At 31.4% G+C, this 19592-nt stretch overlaps 1 protein-coding gene across 5 annotated transcripts in view; it reads left to right on the plus strand.

Annotated features, from left to right (window-relative positions):
* The window catches only part of NRDC (nardilysin convertase), a 73998-nt gene that overhangs the window by 32445 nt on the left and 21961 nt on the right, over positions 1-19592 (plus strand). For all 5 annotated transcript variants that reach the window (XM_023536791.1, XM_023536792.1, XM_023536790.1 and 2 more), the window contains 10 exons: positions 3066-3139; positions 5674-5769; positions 6824-6946; positions 8755-8812; positions 10534-10607; positions 11959-12028; positions 14687-14764; positions 15878-15998; positions 16076-16134; positions 16412-16466. In XM_023536791.1, the coding sequence (XP_023392559.1) occupies positions 3066-3139; positions 5674-5769; positions 6824-6946; positions 8755-8812; positions 10534-10607; positions 11959-12028; positions 14687-14764; positions 15878-15998; positions 16076-16134; positions 16412-16466 (808 nt within the window). The remainder of the gene's footprint in view (positions 1-3065; positions 3140-5673; positions 5770-6823; positions 6947-8754; positions 8813-10533; positions 10608-11958; positions 12029-14686; positions 14765-15877; positions 15999-16075; positions 16135-16411; positions 16467-19592) is intronic.

Below are 19592 nucleotides of genomic sequence, written 5' to 3' on the forward strand. Positions count from 1 at the left end.
ATTTGAAGCCTTAGTTTTTTAGTGATGTCAGTCCTCCCCTGTTAATGTACAGATTCAGTGATATCACAACCATAATCTCAAAATATTTATTCAGTTTTAAATAGACAAGGCTAATTTTAACATTGATAAGGAAATGCAGAGGGTTAAGTATAGCCAATGTACTTTTGAATTGGAAAAATAACAAGGTAGCAGGACTTGATCTACTTGATAATGAAATTTGTTTTGTGATTAGGACATTGTGGGGTTAGAACAGGACTAAGCAAAGAGACAATGGAACAGAATAGAAATCCTGGAAATAGACCAATGCATATGTGTACACTTGATTTTTGACAGGGGCCAAGACAGGCAGACTTCGATAAAGGCAGAGATAAAATTGACTCTCTACCTCATAACATACACGAAAAATCAATTCTATGTGGATTATAGACCAAAAATGAATAGTACAATGAAAAGTTTTAGAGAGTGTGACATTAGCCCATGTAAAAATTATCAAACAAGACACAAAAAACACAAAACATAAAAAAAGATTGTACATTATGTTTATTAAAAGTTACCATAAAGAGTGTGAAAAGGCAATTGTAAAGTGAAAGAATATGTAACAATACATTTAAAATAACTATCATTGACTTTTAACTATAAGATTATGTGTAACATAATTATATATCATATGTACATGGACATTTATATATATTTTTAGAATCAATAAGAAAAACTACAACCTAATATAGAAAAAGGCTTAAATAAGCATTTTACAAAAGAAATTCAGATTATTAATAAGTATATGAAATGGTGTTCAACCTCATTAGGAATCAGGAAAATATAAATTAAAACCATTATGAGATTTAACTATCCTAAAAGTTGCAGAAAACTTTAAAGTCTGGCAATACCAAGTGAGGGTGAGAGTGTGAACGAATGGAGGAATTGGAACTGCTGACGCAGGTATAAATTGGTACAATCACTTTGGGAAAGTTTGGTATTATCTAGTGATGTTGAACCTAAGCATGTGTATACTATTACCTAGGAATTTCTTTTCTAGATATATATCTACACTTGATCTTAGCCAAAAGGCTGAGAGGCGATCCTAGTTATTTACCTAGACAAACTCGTGCACATGTGCCCCAGTACACATTTATAACAATGTTTATGGCAGTATTGTTTGTACTAGTCCAAACCCAAACCAGCCCAAATGTCCATCAGCAGTAGAATGGGTGAATAAATTCATACAGTAGCATATTCTACTGCAATGAAAATAAATGAAACATAGCCATTTGTACCATCATGCATGAATATTAAAAACATACTGTTGAGTTAAATAAATTAGACATAAAGAATATATAGTTTATTTCCATTTATACAAAGTTAAGAAACAAAAGTATGTTGTCTAGTACATACAGTCCTAACTGGGATGATATCGTTCTCTTAGGTGGCGAATACTGGTTTTTGTGGGGGGGGAAAAAATGTTTGATATTGTAATGGTTTGTGGCCCTCCAAAGCTTAACCCTACCTAGCAAAATTTTTATTTAGAATTTAATTTCTCTTTGAGTTTTCTTGAGTATCACATTAACACCATTTACACTGACATTGAGTTTATGGGAGTGTATTCAAGGTCAGTGCTACAACGTGGTGATTGCAGGACTTTCAAATAATTGCTTGATCTCGAAGTCATAACTACAGGTGACCTGCATGTGCCAATTGGTTGCCATTGGCTGCCTTGTGGATGTTGTTTATGTTTGATCCTTTGTATCTTTTGTGTGTGACTTGTTTTTATTTTATTTATTTATTTATTTTTTAGAATTATTTTATTAAATCATAAATGTACAGCAGCTTAACTCTACACACGCACTTAAATTTTTAAAGGAAAACGTTATGTCTTATTATACCATGATCCTGGCTAATAGCTTTTCAAAACTTTGAGAAAAATCTTTAAAAAGCTATCACGTTACCTGAAACTTACAGATTTAACATTATCAAAGAAGCAATACTTTTTACAAAGACCACTAGAAAAAAACAATTAAAAAGCTAAGAAACTGTCTCAAAGGCTTTTTTTACAATCCTTATAACTCGTTTTTAGAATTAAAAATATCCTGTTTTATTATTTAATTAACAAAGGTTATTCAACCCATCAGTTATACTAAGTACTAAAAAGAAAAAAAAGTTGACAATATTTTAATGTTGTCTAGTAGCTAAAGTTTCTTCTCAGATCAAGCAAAAGTCAAAAGTTTACTAAATATTGTAGGAAGTTATTGTAGGAAATTATTTTTTATATTGTTTTGCTTTTACTGGAAAAATTAATTTTTAAAAAATTTGATGGCTTTGCTATTATATAAATGGTAATTTGCATATATAATTTGATACATTGTAATTTATATAAATTACATTAAATAACAATTATAAAATTAAGTGAAATACTAATAGCCTTAACATTTTTTTAACTTAAAAATTTTTATTTACTTAATTATAACCATGCATTGTATAAAAAGAGTAGGCTTTATACACTTTTTATATATAAAACCACAGATATACCTACAGTATATAAACAGATAGACCATATATCTGTGGTATTAAAAATTCATAGGAGAGCGATTAGGAGAAAATTTCTGAAAAGGCTCCTTAGGGTTGATAACGAAAAAAAAAAAAAAGGTCTAGAAACACTGGTCTAGAAATACATATAGGTGGTAAAATTCTAAAGAAATGCAGAGAAGTGATTACTTTAACATTCGAGATATTAACTCTGAGGATAAGGTAGGTGCTGAGTGCTTCTAGAGGTCTGATAGTGGTCTGTTTCTTGACCTAGGTGGTGGCCTAGGTGGTGTTTACCTTTTGTGTTAGACTGTATGTTTATGTTTTATATACTTTTCTGTATAAGTGTTATGTTTCATAATGAAAAAAGTAGTTTGTAGACTTTAAAATATAAAAATGGAAAATATTGTTTACACAAGATTATGAATTAAATATCCAACTTAGTAAAATTTCTTAATTAAAAAGTGAGATGTTGACTGATAAAAAGCTTTTACTGAGCAAAAACAGATATATCATTTTTTTGTTGTTGTTTGTTTCTTTTTCAGATGGGCCCAGTTCTTCATCCATCCACTAATGATCAGAGATGCAATTGACCGTGAAGTTGAAGCTGTTGATAGTGGTCAGAGAAGTGTTTTATGTCTTAACACTTTTCCTTTTATTGAGCCAGTTATTTATTTAGCACATTTATCATTCTCTATATCTTTATATCATAAAGGGCTAAATTGATATAGGTGTGTCATGTTTATTCCCCAAGCCATTAAATATGTAATTCAGTATAGATTTGATAAAAGGATATAGATTTTCATTTTTTTCAATCTTCATTTTTTGAGGATTTTACCATAGTGACTCATTTTTCGCAGGACAGGACCCTAATTCTTAAAGCTAATACAGGGTGTTACAACTTTAAAAGTTCACATACTCTTTTTCCATGAAGAGAGTTTCTCTGAGGCTTTGTTTTCAATACCATCCTGATATTTAAATAGTTTATCCTTTGTTGCCTATGTGTGTAGGTGCTTTGTGACTTGAAATTTGGTAGTTCTGAAAACAGTTGTGATATATTTGTGGATTAATAAAATAAATCCCATCTACAACTGTGCTACCATGAACAGGTCCCATCTCGTCTGATCTCGGAAGCTAAGCAGGGTCAGGGCCTGGTTAGTACTTGGATGGGAGACCACCTAAGACCACCAGGTGCTGTAGGCATAAAAAATAAAAAATAAGGGATTGTAAGCTGACAAGGTCCTTGCAATCTGTGAAGTCAATCAAGGGTTGCCTCGCCTAAAAAATTAAACAAACAAACAAACAAATAAATAAATAAAATAAAATAAATCTTGAGCAGGAAATGCATTTAATTTTACTTTTTGGTAGTTTTTCTTATCTTGGAGATTTAAAGAATGAAGACCATAAGGAAAACTGTGTCCTTATGTAGGGCGAGGCTTTATTATGGAGCTGTGCTGTCCATTAATTACAGAGTACCAGTAAATAGTACCACTATAGGTTAACCCTACTTGCTTTATTTTAGTGTTATAAATATGTAATACTAGACTTTGGAGGAACTTCCACAGTTCATATAGGTTAGGGTTGGCTAGTAGCAACTGAAGAGGCAAGGTCTCTCCTTGTTCCTCATTTGGTATAATTTTTCCCCTTGGCTTGATTCATTGTCTATTTCTAATAATAACTTACTGCATTCACTAGGCTGAGTAAACTGTAGATGGCTGGAAAGAGCCATCTCTCTTCAAGTCAGCAGACTTGTGTTTTACTTATAGAAATGTCACTAATGGTGGCCCTCAATTTATTTATAAAAGAGGGTGGAATTCTTCCTAGCTCTAGTAGTTCCTAGTAATCAAATGTTTATTTTCTTCATTTTTGTTGCTAGCCTATCACAGTGTATGTTTTATCATAGGCTCAGATAAATATTTGTCGAGTGAATGAAAAACCAAAATAACCAAGGAAAACTCTAAACTCACACTTTTGGGGACCTAAGAACTATATTTTCTGTCTTGAATGCTTTCAAGTATGTTTTTCTTCATACAATTTCTAGAGTGGGTTGAAAGTATTTAAAAAATTAAACCTCCAATTTGATTTTACAAGTTTAAGTCAGAATATATTTTATTATATTTTGAAATATGAAATAGATATACACAATATACATATGTGGTATATGATGTATTTACTACACATACAATAAATAGTTTTGGTTTACGATAAACTAAAAGCTTTTTTTTTTTTTTTTTTTTGGATGATAGAACTAGATTTCAATTTGTGATCTAATATAAATAGCTAAGTATATGTCATTAGTCACTTAACCTTCTAAGTATGACAAATCCACTTGAGTTCAGGGAGATGGGGAAAGCTCTTAAATTTTAACTGGTGAAATAAACAACTTTAGTATTCATGAACCAGTTTTGAGAGCTTAGTAATCAGATATTATTTTCTTCTATTCAGATGTGATAGTCTTTCATCATTCTCGTCTCATTCACACATTTTTAGTTGCCTGCATTTTTATCTCCAGCAACTAGTTCAGTAGTACCTGGCACACAGTAGATGTTCAGTAAATATTTGTTGAAGGAACATATCTTATTTAAACTTTGCAAGAATCCTATGAGCTGTATACTAGTAACTACATTTTATAGATGTAGAAATAGAATCAGGGAAGTTTAGATAACTTCCTCAAGGTTGTACAACTTTGTAAATGGCAGAATTTGGATTCTAGCCAAGATATTTCTGCCGTAGAAGTGATTGTTCTTAACCATTAGTACTTTATTACCAATATAGTTGGCTTTGCAGGAAATTTAAGCTGTATATATGATGAAGTTCGCAGATAATAAGGAGTTTGATTTAGCATTTTATTAGCACTTTCATCAGTAAAATCTTGGACGTAGCATCCTAGAGTTGAAACGTTCAGATTGTTAACTGCCTTGTTTTATTTGAAAATAAGGGGAAACTTCTGGAAAGGTGAATTGACTACCCAAAGTTATAGAATATGTTAAGTCATAGAGCCTCACCTAGATCGAGTTCCCCACTTCAATCTTATAACACGATTCATAAAATTTGTGTTGCTTCCTTACTTTCAATTCTGTAAGCTTGAGTTTCCAGATAATAAAGCAGAAACTGAATTTCATTTTATTAACAGTGTTTCTTTAAAACTGACAGAGTATCAGCTTGCAAGACCTTCTGATGCAAACAGGAAGGAAATGTTGTTTGGAAGCCTCGCTAGACCTGGACATCCTATGGGGAAATTTTTTTGGGGTAAGATACTAAATACTTCATCTTATTTTGTATCTTCTAGTTAAGGAAGATTGAGACTATGAATAGATGATAAAGAATGAAATATTATAAAGGTAGGGTAGCTAGGTACCTTTTACCTATAGGGTAGGTAGGTAGCTTTTCAAATATAAAGTAGTTAAGCATGCCTATATTTGGTTCTTTGACATTGAATATACATTTGTGAATGGTTTCTGGGTTTCATACTCTACTAACACTACATGAATTATCTCATTCGATCATCATAACAGTGTTATGAGCTGGGTGCCATTATTATCTCCATTTAAAGTTAAATAAGCTAAGGGAAGTTTATTGAATTTATTTAAATCACATACTGGTGGATGTGGGATTTGAACCTCTATTTATCTGATTATAAAGTCTATGCTCTACCCCAACTTGACATTTCCATTTATCGACAGAGATTCAGCAATGATTTCTCTAATATTTTTTGAGCTGTGACCTAATTTTGTTTAACTGATAAGCTGTTTAAATGGTATCTGTTTTTCATAATGGCCATTTCTTAGTGTCAGAATCAGTTATAGCCTCGTATTAATCCTCTGGACCAAAGAGTAGAATGTGGGAAGAATTGATTTAAATGGTAGTTCATTCAAAGGTGGTTTTGCTTCCCCATATACATTGTACAATTATATACGTTATATGGCATCCTTGCTTTATGTGATTTATTTTCAAGAATTATGTAGAATATTATTAAAATAATTCAATGATAAAATCTGAATTTGATAGTAGACTGATTAGTAAGAAAGGAAACTTAAGGCAATTACTGTTGCTAAGCTTTTACCAACCGTAAATTAATTTCTTATGTGTTAAAATATACTTCAGAATTGTTTCTTGGGAATTTGTGTCTTATATTGATATTACTATTATTACACACTGATTCAATGTCCTTGGGTCACTTTGGTTTTTTTCATTAATTATGTATTAATATATCGTTATATTAATAATGATAGGCATCGTTGGTATAGAGGTTTTTAACATAGTAAACTTTGGTATTTCTATAATTGTTTTCATCTTTTTACAGGAAATGCTGAGACTCTCAAACATGAGCCAAAAAAGAATAATATTGACACACATGCTAGACTGAGAGAATTCTGGATGCGTTACTATTCTGCTCACTACATGACTTTAGTGGTTCAATCCAAAGGTAATATTACCTACTATGGCCCTTAGAATTACTCTGAAGTAGTGCTTTTTTAGGATTTGTTTGCCTTGATCAGTATTACAGTGCACTGTTAATTACGTTAGTGCTTGTTCCTAATATGAATTAAAAGAAATCAGAATTTGGAGAGATCACAAAACAAGTGGCAAATCTCAGGGAAGCACAAAATACATCTGATTCTCAGGCAAATGTTTTTTGTCTTAGAGACATACGTCTTATCTCCAAGCGAGTCTTAGAGTATACTAATGTATACATTGGTATACATTAGTCATAAATTGGTCTTTTAAGCCACATTGAGCTGCTTCCTCTATTATCTCTCATTTTGCATTTAATCTGTATTGATTATAAACTCTTATGGGGAAGGCATCCATCTTTTTGTCTGTATTATAGGATCCAGTTAAATGGCATGATTAATTGAATTCCATCATGGTGATGCTAGTACAAGTATCTTAAATGTAAAATACTGATCAATACCTCTACTCTTTCTTTTAGCATTATCTTCAGTAACTTGTGTTAACTTTTTCTCATTAAAGAAACCGTGGTAGCTTTCTTTTGTTTTCTTTACATTTCAATCAGTTTAGGCCAATTTTCAAAGTCAGTCGGTTGCTAAAATAGTTCTTTTGACATACCTTATAGTTTGCACATTTAAAAAAAAAGATTAATCCTCTCACCCTAATATGATTTTCCTATTTATAAATTTTTTTTCTTTCATTATCAAAATTAAGATAAGAGCTGATTAAAATTAGTCCACTAAAGTTGACTTGACTATAAAGTTATAGATACGGTATGATAGATTGTTCAAATTACAAATGGATGTTTGGATTCCTTTTTACACATTTGTTAAAATAGGCAATTTCATATTCCATATATAATATTAATTTATAATTTTAATTATTGTTTCCAAAGCTGTCATGAACATGCATTTTTCTTTAACTAGGTATTGTTTCTTTTGCATTCTCTTCTTTGGTGATGATAAATATAAGAACACATTAATGATTGTTGCAGATTTCTAAAATAAGCCACAGGTATTTGAAAAGAACCAGGTACAATCTAGATTCAATTGATTTTGGAGCTTTAGCATTTATTATACCATTTAAGAGTTACATTTTCTATAAATAGTATAGAATAAATAGTTTGCATCTTGTGTTTTATATCCTGGGGCATCTCTTGAGAATTAGTGCAACTCATGTGTCTGGTGGAACTAACAAATATTATCCAGTGATGGTAATTAGTCACTAGGATGAAGCCAAAAGGTTTCCTTTAGATCTGTTTTAGTAGAAATTTCAAAAGAATTTCTTATGAAACATAAAGAATTAAAAGAAGATAGAAATCATATATATATACATATATGTATATATATCCTAAGAGGACTTATGGATTAAAACCTCAGCAAGTATAAATTAGTGTAAATTAAATGAAGTATAAAAGTACTCATGAGATACCTAGAAGGGTTAGTGTAGTGTGGATTAATTGGGAGAAACCTTTCTAGATGCCGGTATATTCTTATCTCTTGGCCCTTCACACTAGCCTAATGATAAACAAAATCTTTTTTTTAAACTTATGTGCATTTTCTAACTTTACTATGGAGAGAGAAAGGAGTCTTAACAAAATTATATGTGTCTTAAAATTTTCTTAACTATTGTTATATTTTGTAACTGGTTAAGGAGTGGCAGGTAATGCCCAAATTAAAGTATCCTGTTGTTTTATAGCTAAATATCTGAAAAATCTAATTGCATTTCTGCCTTGAATAACAACAGTGCATTTTCCTGTCTCCTCACTGCCCTCCCCCCCAGAAACATTGGATACTTTGGAAAAGTGGGTGACTGAAATCTTCTCTCAGATACCAAACAAGTAAGACATTTATTTTTATAAATCATACAGCTTTAGAGATAAAGAGGCCATATCTTCTGGTTTGCGCCCCAGAGGTTTCTTTTCTTTTGGTTTGTTTTTTAAGTAGGTGATTAAGACCTGAAGTGGTTTAGCAAGATTGCACAGCTTTTGAGTGGGAAAACTTAAGATGAGAACCCAAGTTTTCATAGTTTCTGTTCAAAATTTATAGATCTGTAAACTTATAATAAGCAGTAATTCTGAATTTGTGCCTTTTTTTACATTTATTGAGAGCTCTTCTCTTACCGTGGAGAGTATTTGAAACTGTGATATGAAAGCAAATATTGTATTGAGAGGCAGAATATATATAAATATATATACTTGTATCCCCTGCCTGAGAACAAATTGTGTTCTGAAAGTTTGTTTTTAAGTCAGTTGTTTGAAATTTGGAATATTTTTCCCCATAAAAGAAGTAATCTTGTAGAGGATGATTGACTTCTCATACTGTCTAAAAAGTCTATTTCATCTAGTTGAACCAAATTGTCTTTTATTAGGAATTGTATACAGGGCTTCATTTTAGAAAGCATTTTTTGTGCACCTCAAATTCATCAAAAATAATACAAATATTTAAAATATACTTTATTGTTAGATTTTCGTTACAAAGAATACAAAAACTTTAATTCTGAAGCAATTAAGTCTTTCTTCCCACTCTTAGCAGTTTGCATTTTTATAAAATAAATGAAATCAGAATCAATTTTTTTCTTGCATCAGGTGAGTAAGCTAGATGTTTTCTATTCATTCCAAGACATAATTTGTTTTAAATTGATGAAAGAAAAATTAGCTTTAAAAATGTTAGAATAATTTGTAATAATAGCCAATTATTTATTATTATTTTGGCTTTATGTTAATTTCCATTGATAATTAGCAGTACTTTTTATGAATGGGAAGATAATGAAAGTCATGCCAAAGTTGCAGGTTTGTTTTATTTGTTTATTTTTGTTTGTTTGTTTTGATAAGAAATGAGTATGAGCTATGGAAGTGTCAAATGGCATATGGAAACTTATTTCACTGTGAAACTTTGCTAATAAAATCAGATGTATACTGAATAGAGGGATTCATTAGGTCCTGTCAATCCCTGATTAGCATTTTAAAAAATTCTCTTAAAATTCACTAGTAACTTTGATCCCTTAATCAGACAGGTTAAAAAGTCTTCTAAGTGTTTAATATTAATTCATATTGACCATATTTTAGAAAACCTATTAGTTACAATATCTTCAACCAGATGGGAAGCCTCTAGCAGGAGAGTCCAAGTCTTTTAAATACCATATCTCCTAATATTGTGCTTTATACCTACTAATCACTCCATATGTATTTGTTGAGTTAAAAAAATTATCTCTAATGTGAGTTTTCTTCCTCACAAATGGCTTTGGATAGGAGGAGAACCAAAATTGAATGTGTCAATTGAAAGAGACAGTAAATATTGGGAGGGGAGTTCCCTTTAATGTGTTGTTTTATTTCTCTTGTGAGTTTTAAAGATATTTGACTCATTGGGACTGAGGTTAAGAACAGGTTGTGTACTTCAGGATTTTGCGGCTTTGTTGCCATCTATTCACTAATGCCTAGAATGCTTTTCAGCCAGAAGTATGTAGAATAGATTATAAATACCTATCAGTTAGGCATCCCTAAAGGTACTGCTTATAAAGGCTTTTGCCAATTAAATTTTAATGTATTTGTTTTATTTTCAGTGGGTTACCCAAACCAAACTTTGGCCATTTAACGGATCCATTTGACACACCAGCATTTAACAAACTTTATAGAGGTTCGTGAACCAAAGGTTTAAAACTGTTTGAAATAACTTTAGCTCATTCTCTAAAACTTAATTGAGGCTGCCAATTTTCTTTGAAACTGAGAACACAACAGAAAGTACAGCTGGGTTGGAAAGGGAGTAGACGGACAGTGGAGATCCAGCTAGCCACTAACTAGCAGCAGATTGATTGGTCTGCTGCTACTTGAGTCTGTTTCATGCTTTCTCTCTGTTTTCCCCTTGTTCCTGTTAGTACTTTATTTTTGTTTGTTTCTTTCCTATTACATTTTATCTATATTTTGCTCTTTTTAAAAAAAATAGAAAAATAGAGGAGGGGAAAACACTTTGGAAATTGTTTCCTTTTTAATATAAAAACCATTTTTATTAAGAAAAATTTTGAAGTGTAAAGCAACGGGGTGGGGACAAATCACCCCTAAATCTTACCATCTAGAGAGTCATTTTGGCAAATTTCCTTTTGAGTTTCTAGAGGTATATTTCTTAATGTAGTTGAGATTATAAAGTATATATACTTCTTCTATCTCTTACTTTTTCATTTAATATTACATTTGTAATAACTTCCCAGTGAATCATCACATGGTTATACTATAATTTACTTAGCAATTTGCCCATAATGAATATTGCAGAAACATCCTTAATTTACCACTTCTCTTTCTTCAGTAGATTTTCTTCTTTCTCTTAATTGCCTGAATATTCACTTCACCTCCTTCTCTTTCTCCTCTTTCACTCCATTTCCATTCTCTTTCCTCTTCCCTTCCTCTGATAAATAACTGTTTTCTCACACCCTTTATCTGCTGCTGGCTCCATTCTGTCTAAGCTGACTCTTCCCAGAGATAGCTTATTTTTGGTTGTATTATTTCTGGCTTTAGATATTCTCTTCATAGAATTATAAAATAATAGCGCTAGGAAGAATCTTAGCAACTTAAGCCTAATCCAATCACCATACCATAAGAAAATAGATTCAGAAAGATTTAAATGCAAGTGATTTTCTTAAGGTCATATAAACACAGATAGCAAGATAGAGGTAGGGCTGCATTTCAGCCATGGGTCTCCTGACTCCTAGCCTTGTAATCCTATCTTGAAAGAAGGGATCCATCCTTAAGAGCATTTAATATTCTGATAGTTCTTTTATCCATGCTTTCTCTACCTGTGAAACCAAATTGAAAAGAAATTCACAAAAACTGTGCTATTCAAATGGGAAAATTGGCAACTTGAAATAATAATTGCATTGTATTTAACTTTCCCTTATTTATTGGAGGATAAAATATATTGAATTTAAAAATTCATGTAATGTAGTAAAAGTTATAGAGAAACTCTTATATCTATTCTTCTGAAAAATATTTTTTAGTTGTTCCAATCAGAAAAATTCATGCTCTGACCATCACATGGGCACTCCCCCCTCAACAGCAACATTACAGGTAAGAGTTCAAGGGCTAATTTATTCCATTAGTTACTGAGTGAGAGTCATATTTTTAGAGCATATTAAATGGTTTAAATTTGGGGGTTCTGGATTTATCAAACAGGTAATATGGTAAACTCAGACTTCACTATTCTTGGATTTTTCAAGCCTTGTTTTATATTTTAATGTTTTCCTAGGTATAAAAACTGAAGGTTTCTTATAGTCACCTTTCCCGAGTCTTTGAAATTAAGTATCTTAGTGTGAATATTAACTTCTGTGGTCATTTTCTTTAGTACTTTGAGTACAAAATATATTTGCTTATGATTTATTTGCCAGTGGTGAACATTTAGTTTGATCTTGTCAAAAGTAAAGTTAAATAATTTTGAGTTTGGAATATGACTACACCATAAATTTCAAGGACTTACTCCTTTGAGTTGGGAATGAGGTAGGGCAAATTTATTCAAATTAGGAAAATATTTCAGCTTGTTTGTATAGTTTTCTTATTTGAGCAATATACCATGAGCCAAGACATTCTTTAAAGATAACGATCAGTCAGTGCCTGCAAATGCTTTTCTAATTAGAAACAAACGCAAATAAGCTGATAAAAATTTAACCTATTTTTCAAAACCCTTACAAACAAAACAAAACCATGAGGACACACACACATGCAGAAGGAAAGCTTAAGCTCAGTAAAAAATGCTTTTTTAAAAAAGTGTATGTTTCAAATATTCAAACAATCAAGTCCCATAAAGTTAACAAGAACAGAATGCCTACTGTGAGAAAGGAGAGAACATGTATTGTCTACTTACTTTTGGAGCAAGGATAATATGTGAAAAAGTAATATACATCAATTGTTTAGTTATGTTACAGTGTCCCCAAAAGTGTTAAAATGCATATTTAAAAGTTTATTTTGTTACAAATTTTTATTTAAAAGATAAAAAATTTTAATTTTTATGAAAATAATATATCAGTAAAATACTAAAATATGACAAAAGAAGAAGTACAAATTGGCAGTTATAAAATATTTACAGAAATGTAAAGTAAAGCATAGGGAATATAGTCAATAATATTGTAGTAACTATATGTGGTGTCGGGAGTACTAGACTTATGGGAGGTTCACTTCATAAGTTATATAAATGTCTAACCACTATGCTGTACACCTGAAACTAATATAATATTGAAAAAATAAAATAGGACAAGAGGGTATTAAGTAAAAAGTAAAGCTCTGCTTCTTTTTCTTTGTCTCTGTCCTCAAACATATGTCCAATGTTAATAGTTTTATATCCTTCAGACATTAAAATAATGAATATAAAAGATACATCTTATTTATGGAAATGGAATTATATATACCTTCCCTTTTTTGACTTTTCCTATTTTGTTAATTAACAAACCCTCTGATTGGTTACTAAGGTAATTTATTGTAGAAATCTTGAAAATTACTGAAAAATAGAAAAAAAGTCATCCATAATAGTTTTCCAAAGACCGTTAACATTTCTCTATGTTTTCAACCAGTTATTTTTTTTTTTTTATGGACTGTTTGTATTATTTTTATTTATTTATTTTTTTGGACTATTTGTTTTAAAGCGATATTCACCATGAGTCACTTTGCATCCCCAAATATGTGAATTCCCAGTAAATTAGCTTTTTTGGGGAGCCATTTTTTTTTTTTACAAAGAAGCAAATGTTTATCCCTCCAGAGCTGTCAGATACAGTACAGTTAGCTTTGTTCAGATGCAAATGTTGTGTATTCAGCTGGGTTCCTTCTGTAACTGCTTTGCTCTTCTTTATCAGTCTTACTATAGATCTAATTCAAATTCATATTTTAAACAATGTTGTGTAGGCTTTGAGGATTGCTTAACGTAATTAAAACCATAATACTATATCTTGATTTTAAGAGTTTACTGAATATAATCCTGTGAACTAATTTTAAAATTTAAGAATGTTTAGATTTCCTAACTCAATTTTTCTATATATTTTTGTTTTGGTAGGAATACATTTCTGAAATTATAGTAGAAGCCAGTGGGAAAAGACAATTTGAATAACATATATACAACTACTCAGACTATTAAAGTATCTTATTATATAATAAAGCATTTTACACCTGTTATGCATTTTCATGAAAACTCTATGAGTAAGTAGTTAGGTAAGTGAAGAGAAAAAGAAAAATATAGAGAGACCAAGCTTCTTGGTCAAGATCATGCATTTACTTAAAGGAAAAACTAAAACTACATGCTAGATTTTCTGACCATTAAAGCAGCACATTTCAGTTTACCACAGAACCTAATGGAATACTGAATGCTTTTACAGATACAGAGTGACTCATATTGCATTAGGTTCTAAAATGGTAAAGAATCTATATTAATTCCATTTTGAGTGAAACTAAAATAAAAGATTTTACCATGACAAGAAGTAAGTTTGGTGTCCAGGATAAAAAGTAATAGTTTTAAATTTTGGAATAATTGTACTCATTTAGTGATTTCAGATGAAGAAGTTAAATTTTACCATGTTTTCTGTTTTTATCTTGCTACTATCAAATTAATTATAATTTCATGTTTTGTGGAATTTATTTGAAAATAAGTTTATAATTATATTCTCAAATATAGTCTTAGACACATGATTTTCTGGTGTATTAATACCTTACTTTCAAAAATTTCTGACCTTAACATTTTTTTAAAAGGGTGAAGCCTCTTCATTATATCTCTTGGCTGGTTGGACATGAAGGCAAAGGCAGCATTCTTTCTTACCTTAGAAAAAAGCAAGTATTAATAAAATGTAGCAATCTCCGAAAAATAATAGACGATAAGTGTTATATAACCCATTGTTTTCTTTTTTTGCTTTATCTGCCAGGAAGCCTAGAATCAAATCAAATACTTAATTATAGTCACTTTAATAACCTAGATTATTTTAATGGCTGTATTATATCTGTGTATTTCTGTAGAAGCCCCCTTTTAGCCCATGTTGGAAATAGTTGTAAAAAATCATAAACTAATAGATTCTAGAATTACTTAAAATGTTAGCGCTAATAAAGAATTTAGATTTAAATCGTAAGGAAGTCAGTTATTTAAATGCTGTGGACTCCAAATTTCCTCAACCTAAAAGGTGTACTTTAATGAGAAGTTCATTGGGCAGATAAATCATAATAAATATGTGAGACCGTGAACAGTATATGTAGCCATGTTAGCAGAATGTTTCCTCATGTGTTTAGGCACTTGTTTAAATTGTCTGGCTAGATAATAGAAATGTTTACCTTTAGAATGAGGAACAATACATTAAAGTAATTCCTTGTTTGATTTTTCTGTACACTAAATCAAACGTGGAAAGGTAGATGAGAAGTTTAAATAAGTACTTGAAAACCTTACTGTGTACTAGAACATTTGAAGAAGGCTGAAAGGGCAGGATTATTATAAAATAATAATGGTAGGTATATAAGTGCCTTATACAATAAATGTGAAATGCTTTGAGATATGTGTAATCTTTCTACCTTGCTGAATTTTATTAGAATTTCAAACTATTCTGGCTTCCCTCCCTCCGTATTTTAGGATTTTAATATTGTGCTGTTCTCTTCAACAAAAATTACTATGGCTTCATAAAACTGTTAATGTTTTACTGTTTTGTAACATATATTAATGTTTCTATTAAACAAATAAATATGGCTATTATTTTCTTCTAGTGATTCCTGAATGCATTACAGTTCTGTGGGAGGCTTTGTGCTTTTAAGATTTGTACTTTTACTATAGGAAAGCATGTGTGCATCAAAGGTTGAACTTCCCCAAATTTACATAGAAAGCCTATGTATTTTGTTTATTTGATGTATATGTAGACTATTAGTCCCCAGATATTGATTGGATTAATTTTTCCCTAACTATAGGTGCTGGGCTCTTGCACTATTTGGTGGAAATGGTGAGACAGGATTTGAACAAAATTCTACCTACTCAGTGTTCAGCATTTCTATTACATTGACTGATGAGGGTTATAAACATTTCTATGAGGTAAATAATTAATATGGAGGGTTTTTAAAATATAGGTATCACTTTGTGTAAAAGTATAATCAGCTGTTTTGTTTTAGGTGGCTCATACTGTCTTCCAGTATTTAAAAATGCTGCAGAAGCTAGGCCCAGAAAAAAGGTAATACATGCTTTTGTTAGAATTAGGCCAGGAGTCAATCCTAGTATGTTTTAGCTTTTAGGCTGCCAGTAGACATGCTTTAGTCCTGCTTTGATTGTTTTTTGGGCATTTCCTGCTTAATTGCCTTTACTAGCTCCATATTCTTATTCCTTTTCATGTGACTGTACATTAAGGGTTTATGTTTATGTGACCAGTCTATTTATTTTTATGCTTCTCTTTTGCTGATGATTTTAATGAGAAATTTAAATACGTCTTCTAATTATAATTTTCTTCACAGAATTTTTGAAGAAATCCAGAAAATTGAGGATAACGAGTTTCATTACCAAGAACAGGTACTGGAAGTCAAATTCTTTTAGAATGTTTTCTTTTCTTTTTGAGATTAGTACGGACATTGTTCCTCTTTTTGGAAATATCACTGGAGTTTTAATTCTGCCACTCTGTCATGTGAGTCTCAAGATAGCCTTGAGTTTATCTGCAAATTAACTCTCGTGTTTTTGAGTATTTATACTGAAGTAACAGTGAGAGGGTTAGGCAGATTGACACAGATCGTATTATGTGATGATCATTTTCATACGTAGTCATCCATCTGTCTATTCCATTGATAAATATACATGGAGAGCATCATGCTATGGTACTTGATATTTTGAGAATTCAAATATTGTGAAGACATTCTGCAAGATAATCTTTAATAATTACCATATGTAATGTTAGAAACTGTGTGCTTTGGGATTTCGGGGCAAGGAAAGCATTTGCCTTGATTGGAATAGAATCAGGGAAGGCTTCATGGATGTGGTAAATTTGAATTGAGTTCAACATTAAAAAATGGATAAGGTGTGGGATACATCCTAAGAAGTGGGAAGCACAAAAGTAGAGAACTCTGGGATACTGTGAAAAAGAAAATGATCCTACATTTGTCTGTAGCATAGTGTATCTGAGAGGGAGGTATTATATAAGGCTGAAAGTTGAGGAGTTTAGAGTGGGGTTTTTTTAAACTCTTTTGTGCCTTTGGATCCCTTTGGAAATCTGTCGAATTATCTGGATCCCTCTTCAGAATAATATTTTAGCCCTCTAACTTTTTAAACTCGCAGAAAAATTGCCATAGTAGTACAGTGATCACTGGTATATCCCTTATCTGGATTCAAAGTTATTAATATTTTGCCATATTTTATTTATTCTCTTTTTATGTCTGTGCATATGTGATTTTTTTCTGAAAATATTTGAGATTTAATTATAAATATCATACTTCATCCCTAAATTTTTTAGCTATATCTGCTACAAACGTATTCTCTTGCACTATCTCACTAAAATTATCACACTCAAGAAATTTAACATTGAAACTATACCATTATTTATTACACAGTTAATAGAATAGTGTTTTTAAGTACATAAAATACAGTAGTTTGTGAAGGAATATTGAAATAAAGTACTTAAAATAGTAAAAAATAATGTATTAATATATTAAATGATAAGGTCTAATGGTAGTTCTAGTAATTATTATAATTTTTAAGTAGCCATGAGTGTGATATTTTGAGATATCTGCAACAACTATCTTGCATTTTCTTTTGGTTATAGTCATAGATGTTGCCATATTCATAATCAAATAAAAATGCTAAATTAGAGATTAGTGAAAATAAATATGTAATTTCTTCCCAACCAAATTCTTGCACTACCACCCCTTTCTGAATTTGTCCACTGATATTTTGTGGGAGGTGCCTATGGACCCTAGTTTATGAGCTCCTGATTTAGAACCAGTTCGTAGAACATCTTGAAAGCTGCCTTTTTGGATCAGAACCAAAGACAATACCTACGATGAGTAGAGAAGATTTAAGTACATGAGGACAAGGTCACAAAAACTATAAGCTTCCAGTTGCTATTGACTCCTATGTAATCTGCTCTATATACTTGAAATCACTTGAAATAGAAATCTTATTCTGTCAAAACGGAAAGAATGCTGTGACTTGGCCATTAGAAGTTCCTGTAGACTTCTCCCGGTAAATAGGTTGATATGCATAGAGCCCACAAATCCTGCCATCTACCTTCCCAGGAGTGATTTTGTTCAGTGTCCTTATCAGCTATGGTGGCACAATGTGGGCCATAACCGTGGCAGGAATGGAGTGGGAACATGAATTGTGGACTGCAACTGTAAGTGATAACTCAGTTCCCTTTTTGGGGATCTGATTATTAGCACTGAGTGACATATTCTTTCTGTACCTCCAGTTCCTTCTTAGCAAGGCATTTCAAGGTTTTTGTTCACCGATATCTCTCCATTTTGTAGCTCATTTTTTTTTCACCTTTATAAATGCTCACGAATACTTACTTTGATTTTAAAACACGAGCTCAAAACATCTTAGATTAAAACCTAATCAGTGCAAAGTCAGAACAAATCAGAAGGGCCCATGTATGTGTGAACTACTAAATTCACCCATGTATGTGTGAACTACTAAATTCACTCAAGTAGCTCAGCTTATTTTGGCTTTTACATATTTCTTTTTAAAACAAAGTTAAAATGTCTCCTCTTCAGACTTTTTCTGGTCTTCATCAATAAAGGCAGATAGGAATGCCCTTTTCACATTATTCAAACCAGTCTTTTCTTTAAATTAAGAAATTTAAAAAAATTTAATTTCATATAGGAACTTGGACTCAGTAAATTAATATAAATTAATTTACTGAACTAGCGAAAAGCTATTTCTGTGCTTTTTGTAGGCACTGTAGACAGAAAAACAGGAACAATAACAATAATGGAAGGCAGTGAGAGTTTGTAGTAGATGAAAAAATTAGAGGATAAACAATTACAAGTGTTGGAGAAGATGCAGAGAAATTGGGGCTCTCATACATTGCTGGTGGGAATGTAAAATGGTGCACTGCTTGGAAAACAGTTTGGCAGTTCCTTAAAAACTTAAACATAATGTTACCATAAAAGCTACCAATTCCACACCTAGGTACACACCCAGAAAATTGACAACATATGTTCACACAAAAACTTGTTACACAGATGTTCTTATAAGCATTATTCATTATAGCCAAAAAGTGGGAACAAGCCAATGTCCATCAATGAATGAATGGTTAAACAAAATGTAGACTCTGCATACTATGGAATACTATTCAGCCATTAAAAAGGAATAAAGTATTGATTCATGCTACAACATAGATTAACCTTCAAAACATCATGCTAAATGGAAGAAGCCAGACACAAGTCACAGATTATATGATTCCATTTATATGAGATATCCAGAATAGGTAAATCCATAAGATGGAACACAGATTGTTGGCTGCCAGTGGCTGAGGCGGGTGGGTAATTGGGAACAAGTGCTTAATGGATACGAGGGTTTCTTTTTGGAGTAATGAAAATATTCTGGAACTAGATAGTGGTTATGGTTGCACAACTGTAACTGTACTAAAAACCACTGAACTGTACACTTTAAAAGTGTGAATTCTATGGTGTATGAATTATACCTTTT

The sequence above is a fragment of the Pteropus vampyrus genome, unplaced genomic scaffold (genome assembly GCF_000151845.1).
Source record: "Pteropus vampyrus isolate Shadow unplaced genomic scaffold, Pvam_2.0 Scaffold170, whole genome shotgun sequence".
Taxonomy (NCBI): Eukaryota; Metazoa; Chordata; class Mammalia; order Chiroptera; family Pteropodidae; genus Pteropus; species Pteropus vampyrus.